This window comes from Camelus dromedarius, chromosome 7, assembly GCF_036321535.1.
Source record: "Camelus dromedarius isolate mCamDro1 chromosome 7, mCamDro1.pat, whole genome shotgun sequence".
Lineage (NCBI taxonomy): Eukaryota > Metazoa > Chordata > Mammalia > Artiodactyla > Camelidae > Camelus > Camelus dromedarius.
The window spans coordinates 66,346,126-66,372,173 of NC_087442.1; the positions used below are offsets into that span (position 1 = coordinate 66,346,126).

At 38.1% G+C, this 26,048-nt stretch overlaps 1 protein-coding gene across 1 annotated transcript in view; it reads left to right on the forward strand.

Moving 5' to 3' along the window:
* The window catches only part of ABCB1 (ATP binding cassette subfamily B member 1), a 93,264-nt gene that overhangs the window by 38,454 nt on the left and 28,762 nt on the right, over nt 1-26,048 (forward strand). The window contains exons 8-18 of the mRNA XM_031454831.2: nt 793-917; nt 14,546-14,717; nt 15,778-15,891; nt 16,024-16,134; nt 16,320-16,445; nt 16,554-16,757; nt 17,084-17,254; nt 20,084-20,245; nt 21,206-21,382; nt 21,915-22,061; nt 24,379-24,486. Coding sequence (XP_031310691.1) covers nt 793-917; nt 14,546-14,717; nt 15,778-15,891; nt 16,024-16,134; nt 16,320-16,445; nt 16,554-16,757; nt 17,084-17,254; nt 20,084-20,245; nt 21,206-21,382; nt 21,915-22,061; nt 24,379-24,486 — 1,617 coding nt within the window. The remainder of the gene's footprint in view (nt 1-792; nt 918-14,545; nt 14,718-15,777; nt 15,892-16,023; nt 16,135-16,319; nt 16,446-16,553; nt 16,758-17,083; nt 17,255-20,083; nt 20,246-21,205; nt 21,383-21,914; nt 22,062-24,378; nt 24,487-26,048) is intronic.

Genomic DNA, 26,048 nt, shown 5'->3' on the forward strand with positions numbered 1-26,048 from the left:
GGCTTTGAAGCCATGTGGACTCAGCCTTGAGTCTTGGATATTTCACTTATTAGGAAATTACTTGATTTCTTCATCCCTCCATTCCCTTATGTATAGAGTGGGGGAAATAATACCTACTTCACTGTGCAATCGAGAAGACTAAGCAAGGCTCTAAATATATAAAGGATTGTTCCTTCTAAATAATAAGTGCTCAGGGACCAGACACAAGGCTCAAAGAGCACCCATAAAACAAAGGCCTCCCTGGTGGCTGAATGCACTGCTAAGGAACAGCAGCAACGGGAACTCTGCTTCCCCAGCACATGAAAACTTTGAAGTCCTGTTACCACGCAGTGCTTAGTGCCCTGCATTTTTCTGGCCTCCCACCTTGACATTTCTAAACCAGGGTACCCTTAGCAGTTGCTTTGTTGAGTACCCACTATATTTCCTTGTTGATACACTGCTCTTTTCCCTATATTTATGATGATAGTATACACCTCCTTTTCTGAATTTAAAATCTCCCCAGAGTTCCAGATTTACTTATTTGTGTGAGGATCCATGGAGTATTTAGTGAGAAAATTAATATTTAATTTCATTTATTATGTTCATCTCAGTCCAAAAAGAATTTGAAGTGGCTTACAGAGTGAAGATGTATACTGAAAAGTAGGACATCATGACCAAAGACAAGTAAAAGATTTTGTTCTTTATATACAGTGACATAAAAACATTTGTGCATATATTTATTTTTTTCTTTCCAAAAGGCAAAATTAACTTGTTTAAAATTTTTTAATGATCTGCCATTGCATTTTTAAACAGATATTGTCTTCATTTACTGATAAAGAACTCTTGGCATACGCAAAAGCTGGAGCAGTAGCTGAAGAGGTCTTAGCGGCAGTTAGAACTGTGATTGCATTTGGAGGACAAAAGAAAGAACTTGAAAGGTTTGAGCCTCTTTTTTTAAGTTGGTAGAGATGTTCAATTCTGTGTCATCTTATGTGCTGTTCAGGTTGATGGTGATGATTATGAGGGTATTCTCTTATATATACATATGTTTCCTTAAATAGCTTCATGGCTGTATTACAGCATAGTTAATAGTCTGAGAAAGTTGTAATTCTAATTGTACTCTTCTCATATCTGCTAATTCAAAGCATTTTTCTAGAGTTTCCTAGGTGGGTAGTGACAGAAAATGGTTTCTTAAGGTTGAAACATATGTAATATCTCAGATGATAATTTTTCCCCATCTTCTCTAAGATTGAGTGAGTAATTTGTGTAAGACCTATGGGGTCATTCTGATCTGTGGCTTGTGTCCCCTTTGTTCATGTTTGAGTAGATGAGAATGAAGTTTCTGAACTTGGGATTCTTTTCCAGTTTTCCTTAGTGAAAAGGTGGACCAGAAAAAGATTCTGTCCACCAGCATAGAGAGACAGACAAAGCCTATTTGCTTCTGCTTAATTTTTGAGCTGAGGGAAGGCATCTTTGTATATAAATCAAAGTCTGGGGCTTCTCCCTCAGGTGCTGTTAGTGTTTGAATTTATAAAACTCTGAGAACTAGGGAGCTATTTCTCTCCAAAGCCGAAGATTTCACTTTAAAAATGGATTTGAGTCCAATGATACCACTAGGGTGTCTGGAGAAGAAATTTGAAAATTTCTGAAAATTAATGAACTAAGCAACCAAATTAAGGAGTTAGAAAAATAACAACAGAACAAAAGAAGTGTAAGAAGGAAATAATAAAGATAAGAGCAACAGTTTTGTAGAAAATAAAAGTTAAAAAAGTGGAAGTTGACAAATTCGTTAAGTAATTCTTTGAAAAGACAAATAAAGTAGTATTTTGCAAATTTAATCACGAACAAAAAAGAATAGGGAAAAATTGCTCCAGATTTTTAAAATCTATTTTAAAAAATACAATTTTCCACCAGTAAATTGTAAAACCCTGATGAAATAGACAGTATCCCAGAAAAATAGAGGCTAAAATTCTTATTTCTGAAGAAAATTTGAGTAGAACTATTATCATAAAAAGAATTGAATCCAAAGGTTAAAATCTCCATCCCTTGCCCCTACATTACACATAGACACATAAGCAAGCAAAAACCATCAAGTTCAGATAATTTTACAAACAAATTTTACCAAAACTTCAAGAAAGAACCCCATCTTACACAAATTGTTTGAGAGAATGAAAATTACATATAGAAAGTTGTGAGTTCATTTTATGAAGCTAGTATAACTTTGACAGCATAATCAGAAAGCAGGTATATGAGCAAGAAAAAATTATAAGACAGTTTCACCTAAAACATAGATGCAGAAAGTATAGATAAATTATTAGCTAAATGAATCAGTGTGCAAAATATAGATTAAAAAAATCCAGAACCTGTTGGCTTTAACCCATAAATGCAAAATGATTTAACCTTAGGAAATCTATTAATATAATTAACCACACTAGCATTTTAAAAGAAAGAAGCATTTTGTTTTGATGGATAGGGGAAAAGCATTAATTACATATGATTCATGGCAATAACTTTTAAAACTAGGTATAAGATATAGCTTTCTTTTTTTTTTTTTTACCATTTTTTATTGATTTATAATCATTTTACAATGTGTCAAATTCCAGTGTTCAGCACAATTTTTCAGTCATTCATCGACATACACACACTCATTGTCACATTTTTTTCTCTGTGAGTTATCATAACATTTTGTGTATATTTCCCTGTGCTATACAGTGTAATCTTGTTTATCTATTCTACAATTTTGAAATCCCAGTCTATCCCTTCCCACCCTCCACCCCCCTGGCAACCACAAGTCTGTATTCTCTGTCTGTGAGTCTATTTCTGTCCTGTATTTACACTTTGTTTTTGTTTGTTTGTTTTTGTTTTTGTTTTTTAGATTCCACATATGAGCGATCTCATATGGTATTTTTCTTTCTCTTTCTGGCTTACTTCACTTAGAATGACATTCACCAGGAGCATCCATGTTGCTGCAAATGGCATTATGTTGTCGGTTTTTATGGCTGAGTAGTATTCCATTGTATAAATATACCACCTCTTCTTTATCCAGTCACCTGTTGATGGACATTTAGGCTGTTTCCATGTTTTGGCTATTGTAAATAGTGCTGCTATGAACATTGAGGTGCAGGTGTCATCCTGAAGTAGATTTCCTTCTGGATACAAGCCCAGGAGTGGGATTCCTGGGTCATATGGTAAGTCTATTCCTAGTCTTTTGAGGAATCTCCACACTGTTTTCCATAGTGGCTGCACCAAACTGCATTCCCACCAGCAGTGTAGGAAGGTTCCCCTTTCTCCACAGCCTCTCCAGCATTTGTCATTTGTAGATTTTTGAATGACGGCCATTCTGACTGGTGTGAGGTGATACCTCATTGTAGTTTTGATTTGCATTTCTCTGATAATTAGTGATATGGAGCATTTTTTCATGTGCTTTTTGATCATTTGTATGTCTTCCTTGGAGAATTGCTTGTTTAGGTCTTCTGCCCATTTTTGGATTGGGTTGTTTATTTTTTTCTTATTGAGTCGTATGAGCTGCTTATATATTCTCGAGATCAAGCCTTTGTCGGTTTCATTTGCAAAAATTTTCTCCCATTCCGTAGGTTTTCTTCTTGTTTTACTTCTGGTTTCCTTTGCTGTGCAGAAGCTTGTAAGTTTCATTAGGTCCCATTTGTTTATTCTTGCTTTTATTTCTTCTAGGAGAAAATTTTTGAAATGTATGTCAGATAATGTTTTGCCTATGTTTTCCTCTAGGACGTTTATTGTATCTTGTCTTATGTTTAAGTCTTTAATCCATTTTGAGTTGATTTTTGTATATGGTGTAAGGGAGTGTTCTAGCTTCATTGTTTTACATGCTGCTGTCCAGTTTTCCCAACACCATTTGCTGAAGAGACTGTCTTTATTCCATTGTATATTCTTGCCTCCTTTGTCGAAGATGAGTTGACCAAAAGTTTGCGGGTTCATTTCTGGGCTCTCTATTCTGTTCCATTGGTCTATATGTCTGTTTTGGTACCAATACCATGCTGTCTTGATGACTGTAGCTCTATAGTATTGTCTGAAGTCTGGGAGAGTTATTCCTCCAGCCTCTTTCTTTCTCTTCAGTAATGCTTTGGCAATTCTAGGTCTTTGATGGTTCCATATAAATTTTATTATGATTTGTTCTAGTTCTGTGAAATATGTCCTGGGTAATTGGATAGGGATTGCATTAAATCTGTAGATTGCCTTGGGCAGTGTGACCATTTTAACAATATTGATTCTTCCAATCCAAGAGCATGGAATATCTTTCCATTTTTTAAAGTCTTCTTTAATTTCCTTCATCAATGGTTTATAGTTTTCTGTGTATAATTCTTTCACCTCCTTGGTTAGATTTATTCCCAGATATTTTATTACTTTGGGTGCTATTTTAAAGGGGATTGTTTCTTTACTTTCTTCTTCTGTTGATTTATCGTTAGTGTAAAGAAATGCAACTGATTTTTGAATGTTAATTTTGTAACCTGCTACCTTGCTGAATTCTTCAATCAGCTCTAGTAGCTTTTGTGTGGACCTTTTAGGGTTTTCTATATATAGTAACATGTCATCAGCATATAATGACACTTTTACCTCTTCTTTTCCAATTTGGATCCCTTTTATTTCTTTCTCTTGCCTGACTGCTGTGGCTAGGACTTCTAGGACTATGTTGAATAGGAGTGGTGATAGTGGGCATCCTTGTCTTGTCCCAGATTTTAGTGGGAAGCTTTTGAGTTTTTCACCGTTGAGTACTATGCTGGCTGTAGGTTTGTCATATATAGCTTTTATTATGTTGAGATATGTTCCCTCTATACCCACTTTGGCGAGAGTTTTTATCATAAATGGGTGTTGAATTTTATCAAATGCTTTTTCTGCATCGATTGAGATGATCATGTGGTTTTTGTCCTTTCTCTTGTTGATGTGAGGTATTACACTGATTGATTTGCGTATGTTGAACCAGCCTTGTGTCCCTGGGATGAACCCCACTTGGTCATGATGTATAATCTTTTTTATGTGTTGTTGGATTCTATTTGCTAAAATTTTGGTGAGGATTTTGGCGTCTATGTTCATCAGTGATATTGGCCTATAATTCTCTTTTTTTGTAGTGTCTTTGCCTGGTTTTGGTATCAGGGTGATGGTGGCTTCATAGAATGAGTTTGGGAGTATTCCCTCTTTTTCAATCGTCTGGAAGAGTTTGAGAAGGACTGGTATGAGTTCTTCTTTGTATGTTTGGTAGAATTCCCCGGTGAAGCCGTCCGGTCCTGGACTTTTATTTCTAGGGAGGTTTTTAATTGCTATTCCTATTTCCTTTCTAGTGATCGGATTGTTCAAGTGTTCAGATTCTTCTTGATTTAGCCTTGGTGGACAGTATGTTTCCAGAAACTTGTCCATCTCCTCTAGGTTATCCAGTTTGGTTCCATATAGTTTTTCATAATGTTCTCGTATGATATTCTATATTTCTATTTTGTTTGTTGTAATTTCTCCATTTTCCTTTCTTATTTTGCTAATTTGTGCTCTCTCCTTTTTCTTCTTTGTGAGTTTGGCCAGAGGTTTGTCGATTTTATTTACTTTTTCAAAAAATCAGCTTTTTGTTTGGTTGATTTTTTCTATGGTCTTGTTAATCTCTATTGTATTTAATTCCTCTCTGATCTTTATTATTTCCTTCCTTCTGCTGCTTTTTGGGGCTTTTTGTTCTTCTTTTTCTAATTCATTCAGGTGGTGGGTTAAATTGTTTATTTGAGATTGTTCTTCTTTTTTGAGGAAGGCCTGTATCGCTATAAACTTCCCTCTTACCACTGCCTTTGCTGTGTCCCATAGGTTTTGAGTGGTTGTGCTTTCATTCTCATTTGTCTCAAGGTATTTTTTAATTTCAGCTTTGATTTCCTCATTGATCCATTGTTTTTTCAATAACATATTGTTTAATCTCCATGCTTTCCTTTTTTTCTCCTTTGTTTCTCTGTTGTTGATTTCCAGTTTCATGGCATTGTGGTCAGTAAAGATGCTTGAAATAATTTCTATCTTCTTAAAATTGTTGAGGTTTCTTTTGTGCCCAAGTACATGATCGATCCTGGAAAATGTTCCATGTGCATTTGAAAAGAATGTATATCCTATTTTTTGGGGGTGTAATGCTCTGAAAATATCCACCAAATCTAGTTTTTCTATTGTAGTATTTAATTTCTCTGTTGCCTTGTTTATTTTCTGTCTGGAAGATCTGTCTAGTGATGTTAATGCAGTGTTAAAATCTCCAACTATGATTATATTCCCATCAATATCCCCCTTTATCTCTGTTAGTCATTCTTGTATGTACTTAGGTGCTCCTATATTGGGTGCATATATATTAACGAGTGTAATATCCTCATCTTGTATCACTCCTTTAATCATTATAAAATGTCCTTCTTTATCTTTCTTTATGGCCTTTGTTTTAAAGTCTATTTTGTCTGAGATCAGTACTGCAACACCTGCTTTTTTGGCTTTTCCATTTGCATGGAATATCCTTTTCCATCCTTTCACTCTCAATCTATATGTGTCCTTCTCCCTAAAGTGGGTCTCTCGTATGCAGCATATTGAAGGTTCTTGCTTTATTATCCAGTTTGCCACTCTGTGTCTTTTGACTGGAGCATTTAGTCCATTAACATTTACAGTAATTAATGATAGATGTGTGTTTATTGCCATTTTGAACTTATCTTTGCAGTTGAATTGGTATATCCTCTTTGTTCCTTTCTTCTTCCTTTTGTGGTTTGGTAATTTTCCTTTGTATTATCATGGATTTTATTTACTTTTTGTGACTCCTTTGTAAATTTTTGGCTTGTGGTTACCCTTTTTTGTAAATCTATTAACCCATTACTATAACTGTTTTTATTAAACTGATAGTAACATGATCTCAAACCCATCCTACTGTTAAAAAAATTTAAAAAAGAAAGAAAAAAAATTCTATATTTCCCTGCCTCCCTCTCCCACTCTCAGTGATTTGTATGTCTTCTTTTATAATTTCATGTTTACTTTATTTGTAATTCATGAGTTATCACCTTTCCAGTTGTGTGTTTCTCATTTCTGTAGCATCCTGCTGCTTTTCTATTTAGAATAGCCCTTTCAATATTTCTTTTAGCATGGGTTTGGTGTTGCTAAACTCCTGCAGCTTTTTTTTGTCTGTGAAACTCTTTATTTCTCCTTCTATCCTCAAGGATAGCCTTGCTGGATAAAGGATCCTAGGCTGCATCTTTTTTTCATTCAGGGCTTTGAATATATCTTGCCACTCCCTTCTGGCCTGTAGTGTTTGTGTAGAGAAATCAGCTGAGAGCCTTATGGGGGTTCCCTTGTAACTTACTCTTTGCTTTTCTCTTGCTGCCTTTAGAATCCTTTCTTTATCCTTGACTCTGGCCATCTTGATTATGATATGTCTTGGTGTGGGTCTATTTGGGTTCTTCCTGTTTGGGACCCTCTGAGCTTCCTGTACTTGGATATCTGATTCCTTCTTTAAGTTTGGGAAGTTTTCAGTCATGATTTCTTCAAAAACCTTTTCAATCCCCTTTGATCTTTCTTCTCCTTCTGGGACCCCTATTATGCGAAGATTGGGACGCTTTATATTATCCCATAGGTCCCTTATGCTATTTTCATTATTTTTTATTTGCTTCTCCTGTAGTTCTTCTGAATGGGTGCTTTCTATTGCCCTGTCTTCTAGATCACTAATTTGTTCCTCTGCATTATCTAGTCGGCTTTGCACAGCTATTAGATCATTCCTCATCTCTGTCAATGAGTTTACCCATTCTACTTGGCTCTTATAGCTTCAATTTCATTTTTGACATATTTTATATCTCTAAACACTATCTCTTTTAATTCCTTCAGCACTTTGATCACTCCTTTTTTGAAATCTTGATCTAGTAGGCTATCGATGTCTATTTCGTTGATCTTTCTTTCAGGGGATTTCTCTTGTTCTTTTAATTGGGAAAGGTTTCTCTGCTTCTTCATCTTGCTCATACCTCTTTGGCACTGTGGTTTATGGAGTATCAGTTGTTTATTTTGGTCCTTAAGGATTTTATCTATCTGATGCCTATTTAGGAATAGAACTTAGGAAAAAAAGAAAAAAAAAATAAGAGAGAGAGAGAAAGAATTTTAAAAGAAGGGAGAAAGAGGGTTTGAAAACAGTGTATAATGAATAATAGAAGGATGAGTTGAAGCAGAGTATTAATGGGGTTGAGACGTCCTTTTAAAACCTTTACAAAAAAAGGGGGGGGTGAATAGATGTATTTGAAACCTGTGTCTAATCAATAGCAGGACATCAAAACCCAAGAGAAATAGAAATGAATTAAGAAGTAAAGATTAAGAGAGTAATAGAAAAGAGAACAGGTAAAAACAGATTTAAAAAAAAAAGAGGGGGGTTTGTCGGTGTTCTCCTGGAGTCTGTGTGCTTTTAATGTGAAGTCTTTCTGTCTTCGTCCTGTTTTGGAAGCTCAGCTTGCTGTTTTCAGAGGCCCTCCGTTGGCGCCCTCTTCTGTGCTGCTCCCAGCACCTGTCGGCAAGCAGATGGCGCCTCCTCCTAACACTGGGTCAGGTGCAGCTCTCCTCTGCTGTGGGCGGGCGGGTCGCTGCCCCTCCGGATGCCGCAGTCAGATGTTGCAGACTGGCCGGGTAGGAGGGCGGGTCGTGCCCCCTCCCAGCACCTCGGTCAGGGGCTGTGTTCCTGCCCGAAAGGCGGGGGGGCCGCTCTCGCTCTACCTGCGCCGCCGGTAGTTCCGCTCTCTGTGCGGCTGCGCGCTCCGCCCTGGTCGGCGCTCCGCAGGTGGGCTCGGGGAAGACCGAGGGACAGCCCTGTCCCTGCTCCGAGCCAAAACCCAGCTCCTTGTTTGTCTTTGTGGAGCAAGTTCTCTGAGGGACCAGGATGGAAGGATCCTATCTGCCCCGGGCTGCAGGCCAGTCTCAGTCTGGCCTTTGAGGCTGCTAAGCCCTTCGGTGCGATGCAGGTTTCGCCCCCGTCCTCGCCTGGGTGCTCAGCGCCGGAGGATATGGCGGCTGTGCCTGAGCCCCGCCTCTCTTCCCCCGAAAACTTTCCGCGGGTTTTCAGAGATGGGGGTGTGCACCCTTCCCCCGAGAGCACATCAACCTTGCTGTTTTATGGAGGGCCCAGGTTGTTCTAACCTGTGCACCCACAGCCACAGCGCGCAGCCCCTTGTAGTACCCCAGGGATGTCTCCGTGCAGCCGCCCCCGTCCTCCGCCCGGCTTGGGCAGCCTGGCCCTGCACGCCGCTGCCGGCCGCGTCTCAGGCTGGGTGTCGAGGGGACGCTCTGTGCCCGTTTAATTTAGTTCTGTTAGTCAAGGGCTGCTCTGTACAGATTCGAGCGTCGGAGGCTCCCCCTCCGTCCCGCTCGCCTCTCAGTTGGAGGGGAGACCCAGCGAGCGAGCGCCAGTCCTCCTTTGCCGCTCACTCCCTGCGGGACCCGTCCCGCGCTGCTTTGCCTTTTGTTCTTTCTTTTTTCCTTTTCTCCTACCAGATTTTTGGCATCTTTATCTTTTGAAGAGGGCGATGTTCTGTCGGAGTTCTGCAGGTGCTCTGGTTGGCTGAGTGGGTCTGTAGATGTGGGTCTTGGTGTATTTGTGGGAGAGGGTGACCTGCGAGCGTCCTTCTACTCCGCCATCTTCTCTGTCTCCTAAGATACAGCTTTCTTAAATAAAGAGTATATACCAGATACTCACAGGAAACTTCATACTTAATGGAAAATGTTAAAAGCATTTCTTTAAAATAATGAACTATGTCTGCTAGCATCATTTCTACTTAGGGTTGTAATGGTATGAGAGTAAAATGAAGGGAAAAATAGGAGTAAAAATAATATATAAAAATAAAACAAGAAATAAAAGCTGTCAGAGTTGGAAAAAACAAAACGAAAAACAAAAAAGCAAAACTGTCATTATGCACAGATGACATGATTATCTACACAGGAATTCCAGTAACAGTACAGTAAGATCTGTAAACTAACAATATACAGTCAGGTCTCTGGGTACCTGGTCACGATTAAGAGGGGAAAAAAAACATTCCTGTGAACAGCAATGAACAACTAGAAAATATGTAGTATTTCTTCAATTCTAGGATGCACATTTTTCAGTCACAATTCATCATCTCTGAAATGAGATAAATCCTACAATCAGAGTCAACTTACAGTTGTTATGGGTCTGGCTTGAAGAGTCAAGCTTTTGCAGGAAAGATTTGTGTTTGCTATGCTGTTCACAGAGGGCAATGTTAACCTGAAAAAACTGCACATTAAATTCTTTGTCTAGGAGCTGTTGAACCACGCTGGTGAATTCATACTTCAGACCTGCAAGAGTACTGCCATATGGTTCTCATGTGCAGGGGAGGTGGTTTTTTCCTCCTTTCATCTGTTGCCAAGCTTGAGACAAGCAAATTCTCCTGCTGTCACTTTCCATGTGGCACTTGCTTATTATACTGAGTCTGTAGCCTTTTGGGTCCCAGCTGTATATGAAATGCTCTGCTAAGCACCTTTCTTAATGCTACATCAATTAACAGAATAATAATACTTTCAAAATTAATGACATCCAAAATTTGAAGAACATGATAACTTTAAAAGATATTATTATTATTAGCAATGAAAAACTATAATGATATTTGGGATATAACCTGGGTAAGGAGAAAAAAGACATTATAGCAGTCAAGTCCAATATTCAGAACTTAGAGAAATCTGATCCCTTTAGTTCACTGAAAGTTTAAAGGAATTGAGGATTTTTTTTAATGAAGTACTGTGATTAATTAGGTAGTTTTTTTCTAAGAGAAGATGGTGATCAATTTTTTATCTGAAGAATAAGCAAATGGGCTTATACAACTATATTCAAAGATTCATTTTATAGGTGGAATCATTTCTTTAGAATATATTAGTTATAGGAATGTATCTTTGAAAGGACATTCTCCCCTAAAGAATTGGAAATTAGTTTTGTCTGGAGATCAGGAGTAGGCTCAAGACTACAACCCGATGGCCTAAGGTTCTTTCCAGCTTGGCCATTGCTTGAAAGTTCAGTTCATTTAGCAGATTCATCCAACATCTACCACAGGCCGAGCACAGCGCTAGGCTCTGGGTTTTCAATCGTGAATCGGAAATAGAGGATGTCTGCCCTTGGGTGATCCTCAGCCCAAATAGTAAGGTGGGAAAAAAGGGAAAGAAGGGAATGAAGGTGAGAAAGAAATCATCAGACATAAATTTTTTAAAACATGCTATGAAACAAACAAAGAGTGTGCTGATAGGGTGAGGAGGGCAAATTTACTTGAACTATGGTGGTCAAGAAACACATGTTTGATGTTCGAGGAGGTTTCATGGAAGCTGGGACTTGAGGGATGAGAAAAAGCCTGTCATGGTAGATGTAGGAATAGAAGAGGCCTCCAAATTTCCTGAGATGGCAAAGACTTTGGGATGTGCTAGAAAATAACCTAACGCTTGTGTGACTGGAGCTCAGTTGAGTGGGAGAGCTTGAGGTGGGGAGAGGCTGTCGAAGAGGGGTGGGGACCAGAACATGGGGACTTAGAGAAGAGTTAGGATTTTATTCCAAGGGCACAGGGAAGTGGTTGAGGGTCTTAAACAAGGGACTGACTATCCATATGAGGTGTTTTTTTTTTTTTTTTCCAATATGAGGTTTTAAAATTCTTTTTCTGTCTGTAATTTGTCAGGTGAATGGATGACAAAAGTCAGAGTGTGAAAGCTGGGAAACTGGTTGGAAAACTGTTGTGGGGTCAAGGAGAGGAGTGACAAGTATCTAAATTTGGGATATAAGTTGAAAGTAGAATTGTTAAAAGTATTCTTAGACCAAGTAAAATCCTTCCATTTTTTTCTAATTCTTATTCTTCTCTGCTTCCCCGAAGGCAAGTAATTAAGGTCTTAATCTGACTTTCTTTTCAAATTAGCAGGTGCAGTAGGAAGCCAGTTCTCTTGGAATGGAAATTTAACCAGAAGTTAAAATAAATTTAATTCCATAGTGTAGAATAGTTTTATGCTCCTTAATTTAAAATAGTACTTTTCTCTCTTGTGTGTCTTACAGTTTCTCTTTGCTTAACTACAGTTGTTTCTTGCTGTCATAATAATCTTTTCTAAATGTCTGCATTTTTGTTATATAACTTTAGCCCCTTTTAGGAACTGTGACTTTAATTACCATTTTCATATTGAAGTGTTTGTTTTAGATTTTTTAATTGTTTTTTTTTTGTCTTTTATTTTACATTATTTTGGGGGGATTTGTCTTCTTCAGGAGGAATGTAACTAGGTTGGTTTGTTTGTTTATTTATTTATTTATTTATTTATTTATTTATTTATTTATTTATTTATAATAGAGGTACTGAGAATTGAACCCAGGGCTTCGTGCATGCTAAGCACACACTCTACCACTGAGCTATACCCTTCCCTTCATATTGAAGATTTAAACCAATTGATGGTTTTGTATGTAATATCTGATTTTGTTATGTGTGACATTTTTATTGAACAACTAATCCAAAAGCCTATGTAAAAGAAGTATTGCTTGGGTTCCTTTCTACTTACTCCCTTCTTTTCTTCATTTCTCTTTTCTGCCATCTAAATGATTTTTTCCCTTGTTGTTGCTTCTACCTGTGCAAAAGTTTCCTCTGGCTGCATGGGACAACATATCAGTGAAATGATTTCTGCACTAGTCTCGGTAAGCAAGACCTGAAATAAAGGAAATAACAGAGTGTGAGTCATAAGCATCAACATTCCTCATTTGTAATCGTGTATAATTTATACCCAGTGTACCTTTTACATCACATCAACTCATAAATGGTACATCAACCACTGAAGTATGTTTCTCAAAAATAATTTTTTTTTGTTAAAAGATTACAACTGGCAAGTTGGAGATTTACATTTTTGGAGGGAGAAACTCTTATAATATGCTACTATTTTATCGCTATAAATTTCTGTTTAGATTTGCTCTTTAGTGCATGCAGTAGTCATAAATTTCATTTGCCCATGCTTTGGTAACTGGTAAAGTAGTTGGTAAGGTAGTTTTAGAAATTCATGAAGGCAAGAAAGAAAGCATGCTCACGTCTGAGTTTGACCTCTGCTTGTACATTCTGACTAACGGAATGAATCCTCCAAAGAAAATTAATATAATACTGCATAATATTTATATAGTCATGTTTTTATGGATCAATGACCTCAAAATACGAATTCTATATGGAAGTAATTTCTTTCAGCACTTATGAGCTCCTCTTTCTGCAAGGCAATGTTCTATGTTTTGCAGGGAGTTGTGATTAAGAAGATATAAAGACAGATGTAAGACTCAAATACATACAATCTGTCCTATTTCTCTAATAATTTTACCTTAATTCTATATTTGCGAAGATCCTTCTTTTTCTTTAAATCTGGGCCCCATCAGCTTATCTCCACATTTCTCTTCTTAAGCAGAGCAGTCTGCCGTGTTCTTTTCAAATAAAGGTAAAGTGATAGAGGCCATCTCATTTACCTTGAACGTCAGAAATTAACCACTTTCCCGGGATTTAAAAAGTACTTGAGTTGTTATTTGGGAGTAAGCGTTTAGTGATTAGAACAAGAGAGAGAAGTATCTGTTGGTGGTATCCAGCATTGTTTTGTTTTTCCTTTGCTTCCTTGTTTTTACCCTCTTTTGTGTAGTTTCCTGTATTTGCTGTAAGAAGTATTCATGGGTGTTCCCCAAGTTTGGCTAATGTAGTGTAGATCTTTGTGCTGTGAACAGGTTACAGGATTATAGATGTACTGAGAGCTTGATTTGCTCCATCCTAGAGGCAACCAGAAGGCCTTGAGTGGCCCAAGCCACAAGGCAAGAACCCCTTCCTCTAGCAGTGAGCAGCAGTGACAGGGCCAGTGTCAGAAGCCCTGGCAGAGGGAACGAGAAGTAGGCGATGTGTGGGAGGCTGAGGAAATGGGGACACTGAGCCACAATGATGGGTTATTATATACTTTTGAGCCGAATAATTTTTTCAGGTCAGTGATTTTGAATATAAAGATCTGTGGAAATAAGATAAATGGGACAGTTTACTTACATGTGAAAAGTATTACATAGCAATTCAGACCTCAAAATGCTCTCACACGTTTTCTCATTTGGTCCTTCCCGCAGCCCCAGAGGGAGGCAGGGCGGGCAGCAAACTGCCTTCAAATCTTCCTTGATGTTCAGAGATTTAAAGGACTTACTTATTTGGAGCACTTTCTAGCATTATTATCTTCACTTGATTAATACATTCAAAACACATGCGCAGTTGAAAGGGAAAAAACAGGTGTTTTCATAGCTTCTGTCCTGTCTTGGGTATGAAACAATGCAAGTTTGGGAAGTTTGCTAAATACTACTTCATTTATTTCACTATTGCTAAGGGCAGAGAAGGTGCTTTTAGAACATCCCTCCACAAATTACTTAATCTACATAAGGCCTCAGTTTCCTCTCAAGAAGGGATTAAAATAGTCCTAACATCACAAAAGAGAAAATCCACGTAAAACATCTACCACAGGGCTGGGCACATCCTAGGTACTCAGTAACCATCATGCTGTATGGACCCATTTCGTAAGATTTGTAAGTGTGTGAAATTATGTTTACTTCTCCCAGGTACAACAAAAATTTAGAAGAAGCTAAAAGAATTGGAATAAAGAAAGCTATTACAGCCAACATTTCTATAGGTGTTGCCTTCCTGCTGATCTATGCATCCTATGCTCTGGCATTCTGGTATGGGACCTCCTTGGTCCTCGCAAATGAATATTCTATTGGACAAGTACTCACTGTAAGTGCTGTTATGTTATGAAATGAATTACTATTGAAATGCCTGTAAAATGGAGTGATGTTGGCTTGACTGTTGGCAAATATGTTTTTGAAGAATTACTGAATAATGCAGAGACTAGTGCACAAGAGCATGGGATTTGATATCAGGCCAGCTTGATTCAAATTCCAGCTGTGCCACTTATTAGCTGTATGGTTTGGGTCAGCCACCTTTGAAGCCTACGTTACCTCTTCTGCCAAATGGAAATGACAAGAATAAGGTGTCATAACTTTTTGTGTTGTTGGAAAGACTGATGGAGAAAGTGAATATAGAATTACTTAGCAAAATTCCTTCCTACGTACATTGCTGTGTAATATAATTTGGGAAGAAATGAATGATGATGTTAGTTCTCTTTAACCACTGAAGAGAAAGTCAAGTCTTCCAGTAAGAAACTGATTTGAGCAAAATGAAAAAACAAACAAAACAAACCCCAAAACCTCTTCATTCGACCTCAAAGAGAACATCATCTGGTGTAGAGAGAAAAGGCTTAATCTGATAAAGAATGTGTGCTTTATAATTTACAAAATATTTTCATATATACTGTTTCATTTGATATGACAACGTAAGGTTGCCTGGTAGGGAAAACAGGTAGACTGTTGCCTATTTTTGCAAATAAAGAAACTGAAGCCCAGAGACCCTAAGAAAATTGCCTGAAGACACACAGCCAGTTGGTGCTTAATCTAGAATTCAGACCTTGGGCTCCTGACTCTCATAATAGAGATTGTTTCTACTACATCTTAATGATGATCTAAACCAAAACTCTTAGCCATTGAAGAAATATAAAAATATTCTATTCTAGTCTAGTCTTTACAATAGAATTTATTGTTTCACTGAGCAAGTAAGACTAATTCAGCATTCTAAACAGAAAAGTACTTCAACTTTTAAAATACTTTCAACACCCAGTATTCATACATTGCCTTACCATTTAAAAATTAATTAGCTATATTAGAAGAAGAAAGAAGAAATAGGAAAAAAATTTTAGTAAACACTAGGTAACTTGATGGTTTTCCTTCCTCTTCCTCAGGTCTTCTTTTCTGTATTAATTGGGGCTTTTAGTGTTGGACAGGCATCTCCCAGCATTGAAGCATTTGCAAACGCAAGAGGCGCGGCTTACGAAATCTTCAAGATAATTGATAACGTAAGTCTGGGCTAGCCATTCATCTGGCTATCTGAAAAGTCAGTTTCTTTATCACTTTCTCCAAATCTCCACAGATGTCACTAAAAGAAGTTATTATAACCTAATAATCTCCTGAAATTTTATTCTGTTTAGAAACCAAGCATTGACAGCTATTCGAATAATGGGCACAAACCAGACAACATTAAGGGAAATTTAGAATTCAGAAATGTACACTTCAGTTACCCATCTCGACGTGAAGTTAAGGTACAATGATAAATAATTAATCAGTGATGCAGCAGTGTATTGGATGAAGAGTTTCTGATACTTTTCTTTAGAGATTGTAAAAAAAAAAAGTTGTGTATTTAAACCGAGTTTTGAATTGAACTGTCAGTTCATAGTCTCAATATCCGTGTATTGCCTTTAAGTTTATTTCTCATTCATCCTGCTAGATCTTGAAGGGCCTCAGCTTGCAGGTTCAGAGCGGGCAGACGGTGGCCCTGGTTGGGAACAGCGGCTGTGGAAAAAGCACCACGGTCCAGCTGATGCAGAGGCTCTATGACCCCACGGAGGGCGTGGTAAGATGACTCTTGCTGAATTAATGCCAAAGCACTGAGCAGTTACTGCTGCAGATTGTGAATCACACATCTGCAGTATATGAATATCACACTCACTTTTTGTTTCAGGTCAGTATTGATGGACAGGACATTAGGACCATCAATGTAAGGTATCTGCGGGAAATTATTGGTGTGGTGAGTCAGGAACCTGTATTGTTTGCCACGACGATAGCTGAGAACATTCGCTATGGCCGTGAAAATGTCACCATGGATGAGATTAAGAAAGCCGTCAAGGAAGCCAACGCCTATGACTTTATCATGAAACTGCCTAATGTAAGTACTTCTGGGTCTTTGTCCTGCTAGAGGATCAAAGAACCGAATGCTGGCCTGATGCCTAGGAAGTTAGGAAACTACTATAAATTGGAGGGACCTCCTCAGAAGGGAAATCAAGATGACTTTGGATTTCAAAGCTCTAGTAGCATGGACTAGTAGTAGACATTTCTTTTTTTTAAATTAGGGTTGGCTATTGCTAAATTTTAAGGAACCAGTCCATACTGCCTGTGAAGCTTGGGTTTTTTATGGGATTACTTCCCATCTTAAAATCTGAGCTGAGATAGCTTATTCTGTTGCTTAATCCTCTCCGGTTTTCTATGTTGTAGAAATTTGACACCCTGGTTGGAGAGAGAGGGGCCCAGCTGAGCGGTGGACAGAAACAGAGAATCGCCATCGCTCGGGCCCTGGTTCGCAACCCCAGGATCCTCCTGCTGGATGAGGCCACATCGGCACTGGACACTGAGAGTGAAGCGGTGGTTCAGGTGGCTCTGGATAAGGTGTGTGAGCCTCAGTTCAAACTGAACTGATTTATAAACATAATAAGAATATTCCATTGTTAATTCTTAATATTTTTTTTTTTGAAGAGAAATGTCTTAGAGGGGAAGGTTGTATCTCGGTGGTAGAGTGCATGGTTAGCATGCACAAAGTCCTGGGTTCAATCCCCAATACCTCCACCGAAAAAAACAAACGAACAAACAAACCTAATCCTTCCCCCACCCCCAAAAAAAGAAATTTCCAATTGCTTCAAAAGTGATTCTTGAAGCTGTTAAAAACATCAGGCCACTTTGGGTCTGTTTGTTTAACTTCTGTTTATTTCTCTGATTTTTTTTTTAGGTAGAGATGAGTAAACTTTCATTGAAAGACACTTGAAATTTTTTTAAAATTAAACAATGAGGAGTATAGGCTCAAATGGAAAGTGGTCTTCACTGTGATCTTGAAGACTTAGCCTCAGAGAAAACTCTGTTATTTAGGTTCTGTGAGGTTTTACCGTTGTCAAAAAGAGGAAAATTGAACATAACTATTGTCAACAAAAGGAAGGTGTACATTTTCTTTCCAAAATGTTAAATACCTCTTGAGGACTCTGTGGGAAATGAGAAACCGCTTATCCCCGGGAGAGTGGCCAAGAGCTGACGGTGTTGGAAACTTACTGAGCCGTCAAATGTCCTTCACCATCAACAGCGTTTGACCTTCCTGGAATTCTTGAGTCTCTGCAGCTCATTCACCAAATTGGATTTGAGTGCCCGTGCTGTACAGGGCACTGTGTGCTTGGTCTCTGGCGTATGATGGTAACCAGGCTGGCTCTGTGAGGACCAGCAGTGAGGAAGCCTTTTCACTCACAAATGCTCTGAGTTGAAGTGTCACAGCAGAATTCAAAGATGAACTCATATTTGCCCCAACTCTTCCCTCTCTAACAACAAAACAATACTGTTTCTTTACACATCCCTGTCAGTTTGCTTAATGGGTTGCTGAGAGAGGAAAAAGCAGGTTACTAAAAACTTTGTGAACCAAAATAGAAAGAGATAGGATTGTAGCTGCTTTTTCTCTTTCACTTTGTTCATCTATAATTTCACATCTGTGTTTTCTTATTATTCTACAATGGCACTGTGTATTAAATTCTTATTTAAAAAGAACTTAGAAAGGTTTCGTTTAAAAATACCTTTTCTTCAGTGGTAGAGTGCGTGCTTAACATGCATGAGGTCCTGGGTTCAATCCCCAGTACCTCCATTAAAAAAAAAATTAAATAAATAACCTAATTACTCCCCCCCCCCAAAAAAAATTTTTAATTAAAAAAATAATTTTTTTTAAAATATAGGAAGAGAAAAGGAGAAAAAGGGAGAGGAAAACTACATATTCAGGTGTATATCCAAATATGTTATGGCAGTAGGTTCCTTTTTTTCCCTTTAAGCCATTTCACTTTAACCCATCATGAAGCTCATGAGAAAAATAGTGTGGTGTTTTAAGAGAACACCCACAGGTAGATGCTGAGAATTGTTCTACTCAGGCTTATGGCAAAAATGCTTCACAAGTATTTCAAAGGGATATATATGAAGATCTTCATACACCTAAAATTCTGAATTAAAATCTTCCAAACAAAAAAAATTAAAAAGAATAATAGGACTTAAAAATTTTTTTTAATAAAAATACTTCTTCTTTAGAATGCACATTTTGAGGGGGAGTTCCACGTGCCCCGTTTTTCGAAAACATCAAAGGAGTTGATCCATTGTCTTCTGTGCTTTCTAGTTTCTACCACCTAATTTTTCTGACATTTTTTTTTCCTCAGGTTTTTACTTCTCTATTTCATACTGATTCTGATACCTTTTTTTTTTTTTTTTGCTTATTTGTTTTGAGCATTTTATTGCTAGTTCCTGGAGAGAAAAATAGTAACAAACATTATAATCACATTGGAAAAGTCACAGAGGTTAAAGAACTCTCAGACAATTTCTGGTTTTTTGCTCTGTTCTATATGAAACTAAAAATGAGATTGGGCTTTTAAACATATTTGCATAGGTTTTCATATTAAGCACTTACTGTGTGTACGTCACAGTGCTTCACATGCATTATTGTATTTAGTCATCACAACTGCTCTAAGAAATGCGCACTAATATTATCCCTGTTTTATACATGAATCAGTTGAGCCTCACACAGGGTAAAAGATTTGGGTAAAATCCTGGACTGCGTAAATGGCAGAGCTAAGATTTGAGTTCCAATCAATGTAATGCTGACGTCTGGATAGGACGCTGTAATTCCCAGGACAGATGCTAGCTGGTACGCACCAGCGTGGTACGGCACGCTGCCCTATGTCTGCTCAGGTTGGCCAATCCCTGGGATGTAGGGTTTTTTACTTTGTATAAGCCCCTAATTATTACTATAAACTTAGGCTGATAGAGTTTAAATAAAATACTTAGAGGCTTACATAATACTAATATGTGACTATCATTTGTTTTTATATTTATTATAATAAAAGATCATTTTAGATAAGCAACAAGTTCTGTGTAGCACAGGGAACTATATGCGATATCTTGTAGTAACTTAAAAAGAATATGAAAAGGAATATATGCATGTATGTGTATGACTAAATGTAATGCTGTACACCAGAAATTGGCATAATACTATAAACTGACTATGCTTCAATAAAAAAAAAAAAAAAACAAATAATACATCATTTTAAACCATTAACTGTATGTTCACTGAAGCCAGAGATTATAACTGAGACAATTTTACAATATCCAAGGCACTAGTATTCAGTAAATATAAACGGAATGAATGGGATGAATTTTTGCGTATGATTGTTCATGTATTCAAAAACCAAATTGTTTTCTCTTTAGGCCAGAGAAGGTCGGACCACCATTGTGATAGCACATCGTTTGTCCACAGTCCGGAATGCTGACGTCATCGCTGGTTTTGATGATGGAGTCATTGTGGAGCAAGGAAATCACTACCAGCTAATGAAGGAGAAGGGCATTTACTTCAAACTCGTCACAATGCAGGTAGAGTCTAACTCTAGCATTTCCCTGAAGTATCTCAGGTATAAGCTGATTTTGCTGTGTTCAGTGCTATAAATAAATGTTACTTGACTTGACTGTCTTGAGAAGTGGGAAGAAATACATGCGGGGATTCAGGATCAGACCAGTGTTGTAGATATTCTTTCTCTGGAAGGGAGGGAAAAAGAAAGAAGAATAATTAGAGAAAATTAGGGTGTAAAAGGTTTAAGAATGAGCTATTCGTGATAGGAGTCACTGATCACATGTGGCTATTGAGCACTTAGGGTGGTTAATCAGAACTGGAGTGTTTGTAAGTAGAAAATACATACCAGATTCCAAAGATGTAGTACAAAAAAAGTATGCAAAATATCTCAAAGCTTTTACACTAATTACATATTGAAATACTAACATCTTAGATACATTAGGTTAAATACAATATATAATTAAAACTGATTTTACCTCTCTTAGGGTTTTTTTAAAAAGAAATTTATTTATGTATTTATTTATTTATTTATTTTTTATTTATTTACGGATGGACTGGGGATTGAACCCAGGACCTTGTGCATGCTAAGCATGCTCTCTACCTCTGAGCTATAGCCCCTACCCCTTCCCTTACATTTTTTAATGTGGCTACTAAAAAATTTTAAGTGACAAACATGGCTTACAATGTATTTCTGTTGATAGCACTGGTCCAAAGCAAATATGATAGAGCCAAAACCCCCATGAAAAGGAGATGACCAAGTAAGATCTTGGAACAGATGCTGTGTTGTTTCTGCCATATTCAATGGGAATGCTTATTTAGTGGTTTTAATTTTCAAATATAAACACACCAAAAGAGGGCCATTTAACTTTATCCTTTCCTGTAGTTACTTAAATTGCCATTTTCCTTGCTATCTGATGTTCAGCGGCTAATTTTATTGGTTAACTGAGCCTAATCAGCATATGCTTATTTCTTGTTTGTTTTAGACAAGAGGAAATGAAATTGAATTAGAAAATTCAGCTGATGGATCCAAAAGTGAAATGGATGCCCTGGACACATCTCCAAAAGATTTAGGATCCTGTCTAATAAGAAGAAAATCAACTCGCAAGAGTATCCATGGACCACAAGGCCAAGACAGAAAGCTCAGTACAGAAGAGGCCTTGGTACAGAGAGGGTTGTAGAGTTGTCTTCACCAGTGGACTAGGGCTGGGGTCGAAGTGGGAACAAGACAGGGTTATCCAGAATCCTCCTGTCCTATCCCCTAGTGTGTTCCACAAACCCAAATCTCAACATTTTAGGCTAAAGTTAGAATTTGTGACTAAGAATATATAGGACAAGAATTTTAGAATTAGAATTTATAATGTCAGGAGACTTATTATAATGGATCTTCGAATAAAAGCATTTCTGTTCTTTCATCCCTATTTAGAAATATTCTTGTCACATTCCAAATGTCAAGTCAGAGTTAAATGTTTATAGAAACATCATTTACTTCTTAAAAAATAAAAGAGTAACATAACAATCTGTCAGCACTTTTTAAAAAAAACGCTAAATAACCATCAGTTGATAACCATCACTGGTGCACTAGAACCACATTCATTTAAAAATTTTTGTGCATACACAATAACTGTGCATCATTTAAATCTTAAAGTATCAATTCTTTTCCTAACTGGATTGTTGCAATGTTTTGTCTTCCAGGATGACAGTGTACCTCCAGTTTCCTTTTGGAGGATTCTGAAGCTAAATGTAACTGAATGGCCTTATTTTGTGGTTGGTATATTTTGTGCCATTATAAATGGAGGCCTGCAACCAGCATTTTCAGTAATATTTTCAAGGATTATAGGGGTGAGTGTTTATGTCCATTTTGGGAGTTTGCTTGTGAGTCCTGACTGAAGAATGAACTGTTTATATTTGTTACTCTATACAAAAGCCGCAAAACACAACATGCTCCTTCGTATGAAACTAAGCAGCTTGAAAGTATAGGACTAGAAGTCTGGTTTGTGATAGGAAAGCTTATTTTTTCAAAGCTGCCTTTGTTGGTTTCTATCCTAGGGCTCTGGGGACCAGATCCCTAAAAAATTGTCCATGAAACTGACTAGGTGACTGTCACCTGTCTGCCATCATTGGGCTCTGAGTCAGCCTCAGGAACTGTCCTATGACTAGTGTGCATAGAGTTCCTTGTATGTTGGTCAGACTGGCTCTAGAGCTATTCTCTGACACACGCCCTTGTCAGGACATGAGCAGGCTGAGCCTGCGACCTCTGAGAGATATCTGCCCCACGTGTTTAGATGAAAACCAACGGGACAACTTCGGAAAGCTCAAGGTTGACATATGCTGGGTGCACCCGCTTTTTGTGATGGCATTTCCAACAGTAAAGTTACAATCCATGCAGGAATGCTGTCTGCTTAGTGGCGGATGTTCAAACAGTGAGCTGAGGTCACCCTTGCCATGACTGCTGGAAACATCGTGGAGAAAGAGATGGATCACTCTGCAAAACATAGGCCAAACACTAACTTTTGATTATACCAAGAGATACATAAATATTCAGGTCCACTCATGCATGGCTAACTTATTCCAGGTTGACATTCACATGTTTAATGTAGGCATTCAAAAAAATCTCTCTTCGATGTCTGCTTTGTGCCGGGTACTGTTCTAGGTGCTGAAACAGTACCAAGAGGGAGATGAAGTGTCTGATTACCTGGAGCATATGTTCTAGGACAGGGGTTAGCAAACCTTGCCTATAAAGGGTAAGAGTATAACTGTTTCAGGCTCTGCAGGTCACGTGGTCTCTGTTGCAAATACTCTACTTTGCCCTTGTAGTGCAGAAGTAACCGTTCAGGAACAAATGAACATGGTTGTGTTCCATTGAAACTTTATGGAAACACTTGGCTAGTGGCCCATAGCCACCGTGGATTGGCTGTGGCCAGTCCCTGTTCTAACATTTGTCTTGCAGGCAGAGAGGTAGACAATGGCATCATCAGAATTAAAAAGGAAGTAGTTGGGTCAGTTAAGAATAGGTTTAGCTGCGTACAACAAAAATTTAACAGATTCTATGTTTTCCTCATTCCTAATAATAAGCAGTTGGTCAAGGGCTGGCACATTAGCTCCTAGATATTGGGTAGGCAGCCAGCTCTCTGCCTCGTTGAAGGTTTGTAACACAGAGTTTAGGGTTGTGGGCTCTGAGTTAGTTTGCTTGGGGTATATTCCTGGGTCATCACTTGCTGACTGTGTTATCTTGAGCAAGGTAATTTCTCTGTGCTTTAGTTTCCCTCCATGTAAAATGGTGATGATAATAAAACAAACCTCAGGAGGTAAAGATAAAAGAATAGAACACATGAATTTACTTATTAGAAAAATGTCTGGCACAGAGTAAGAGTTCACTGATTGTTAGCTGTTACTGTTGTTGGAATGACTGACTAATCAAGAAAAATTAATTGAACTTCTTCCAAAAGAATTTTTCCTTTACAAAGGATTAAGTTGCCTGGATTGGATTAGGAATGTGGCTCTTACAAGACTGATGTTGGTCGTCTGTGAAGGGAAATGTTAGTTTTCTTTTCCTGTGGAATGGCTTTCCCTGTGTTCCTCAAACACAAGACATCCTATTAGCTCTTCTAACCAAGATCTGTGGTGCTCGGTCACCTGGCTGTGGTTCCCCACTGGCTCTCTAACTAGCCATCCTACAAAGAAGGCTGGCTCAGGGAACCTCCTTTCTTCAGAAAGGCCTGGGATGAATGAACCACCCCCCTCTCACTGGTGCACTAGAACCATGTCAGCAGATGTGTCTCCAGACACCTTGGGACAACTTGAAATGTCCAAATTGTAATGCAACAAATTGCCAGACAGTGTTGTTTCCCATCAAAGAAAGAAGTAAATATTTGTTCCTGTTTCTCCTCTACTGAGTGTGTGCTCGTGACAGTCATTACTCCACGATGGAGTATGAGCAGAGAAAAGGCTCGATCGATTAATGGTGACAGACACATTCTTGGCCCCTAAAGAAGGCAGAATACATACTCCTTTCAGTCTGACCTTAGGGAAGCCAGCCTGACCTCCACATACTAAGTCTCTCTTGACCCTGAATGCTGTGCCAGATGGCAAATGGGTCAGACTTTGAGGGGTTTGTTTGGTGAATGAACTGAAAACACTTTAAATATCTTCCCAACAGGTTTTTGCCAGAGACGACGATCCTCAGACAAAACAACACAACAGTAACATGTTTTCGCTATTGTTTCTTATCCTTGGAATTATCTCTTTTATTACATTTTTCCTTCAGGTACATGTCTACATTTTCACTTTTTTATTGTTGTTGTGAGAAATGTATCATTATTCAACTGGGGAAATTTATTAGATATCTATGTAATTTGCTTTTTGTTAGAATTTCTCCTTTCTTCACTGGGCTATTAGCAGCCAAGTTTCTCTGACATTTTTAAAACAATGACATTTTGCTTTCTCTGGCTCTCTGGCTTATTGCTTCCTTCTCCCCATTCTCTCCTTCCCCAGCTGGAAATATTCATGAAGTCAGAGGGAACAGAGAGTGTTTGATCTAATATGATGTTTGGGAATTAAAGCTGGGGACAAAGAAATGGGATTTAGGGGATCCCTGGACGTAAGTTTGGATAAAAGTACTGCCAGTCAATCTAAATACTCACAGGAATGTCTTCCAGTGTTCTAAAAGCAACCACAAAATCCCAAACCCCATAAACCAGTCATGCGGACTTTACAAATGTTTGAAGCATTTATCGTTCAACTTTTGCTAAAGGAGAAGGAACTCTTTTAATCACGGAGGAATGTCAGTCCTCAAACAGAAAATCTAGGAAACATTTGTAGAGTCAGATTTTACAGCTTGCATATCATTTGGCTGAAATGAAATTGCATGGAATTAAGTGTGCTTAGAGCTTAGCATAGTGATGTAGTGTAGGCTTTGGTGTTAGACTTAGAATCAGGTATGATTTGCACCAGTTCCTGATTTTGTGGCCTTCTGCAAATAAGTAACTTAAACTGTCTACGCCTCAGTCTCCTCATTTGTAAACTAGGGATAATGGTGCCTGACTCTTCATGATCAAAAGAGAGAATATAACTAAGTTCCCAGGCCTATGTGAGGCAGTGGTAAACACAATCGCTTCTTAAATGAATGAATTATTTAGTTGTATGTAATTTTTAAGATAGATCTCTCTAACCTTTAAAAATTATATTACAGCAGACTATAGGGAATCTACACTTAGTAAAATGAAAAAAAAAAAGAGAACTCTCAGTAGGTCCTTTAACAGGTAGTAAGCATACATTCATATTTTGAATAAACAACACTTTTCTGGACATGATGGAAAGAAAACAGACTGGACTCTTTTGTTACTAAGTATTAAGTCTCTTTGGGGAATTTGATCATACTAGAATAAATATGACGCTAGTTGCATACAAGATTGTCATACCACCTATTACTGCCATAGGAGTTGGAAGAAGGTAAAGATTGCTGAGGGTGAAGTTGGTGAAGGAATTTGGAGGGAGGTAGGCTTTGAGATGGAGATATGAATTGGTGACGCAAAGGTGATTGAAAACGTATCTTTGTAACGTGATGACGTTCGGGGAGTCTGGAGCCTGGCTTGCCTGGCAAACCAAGGTGTGAACAAAGACTATAAATCACAGAATCTCAGAAGTGTAGTGATAGCACAATGCCTAACAGTGACGTTAGAATGCCAGCTCTTCACTTAGAAATGTCAGGAGGGAGCCCAGTGTGGGAGTAAATCCCAGGCTGTGGCCTCTCATTCTGGTTAAAATTCTCTTAGATACAGATTCAGATCCCAGCTCTGCCACCTTAGAACCGTGGCCTCTGGTGACTTA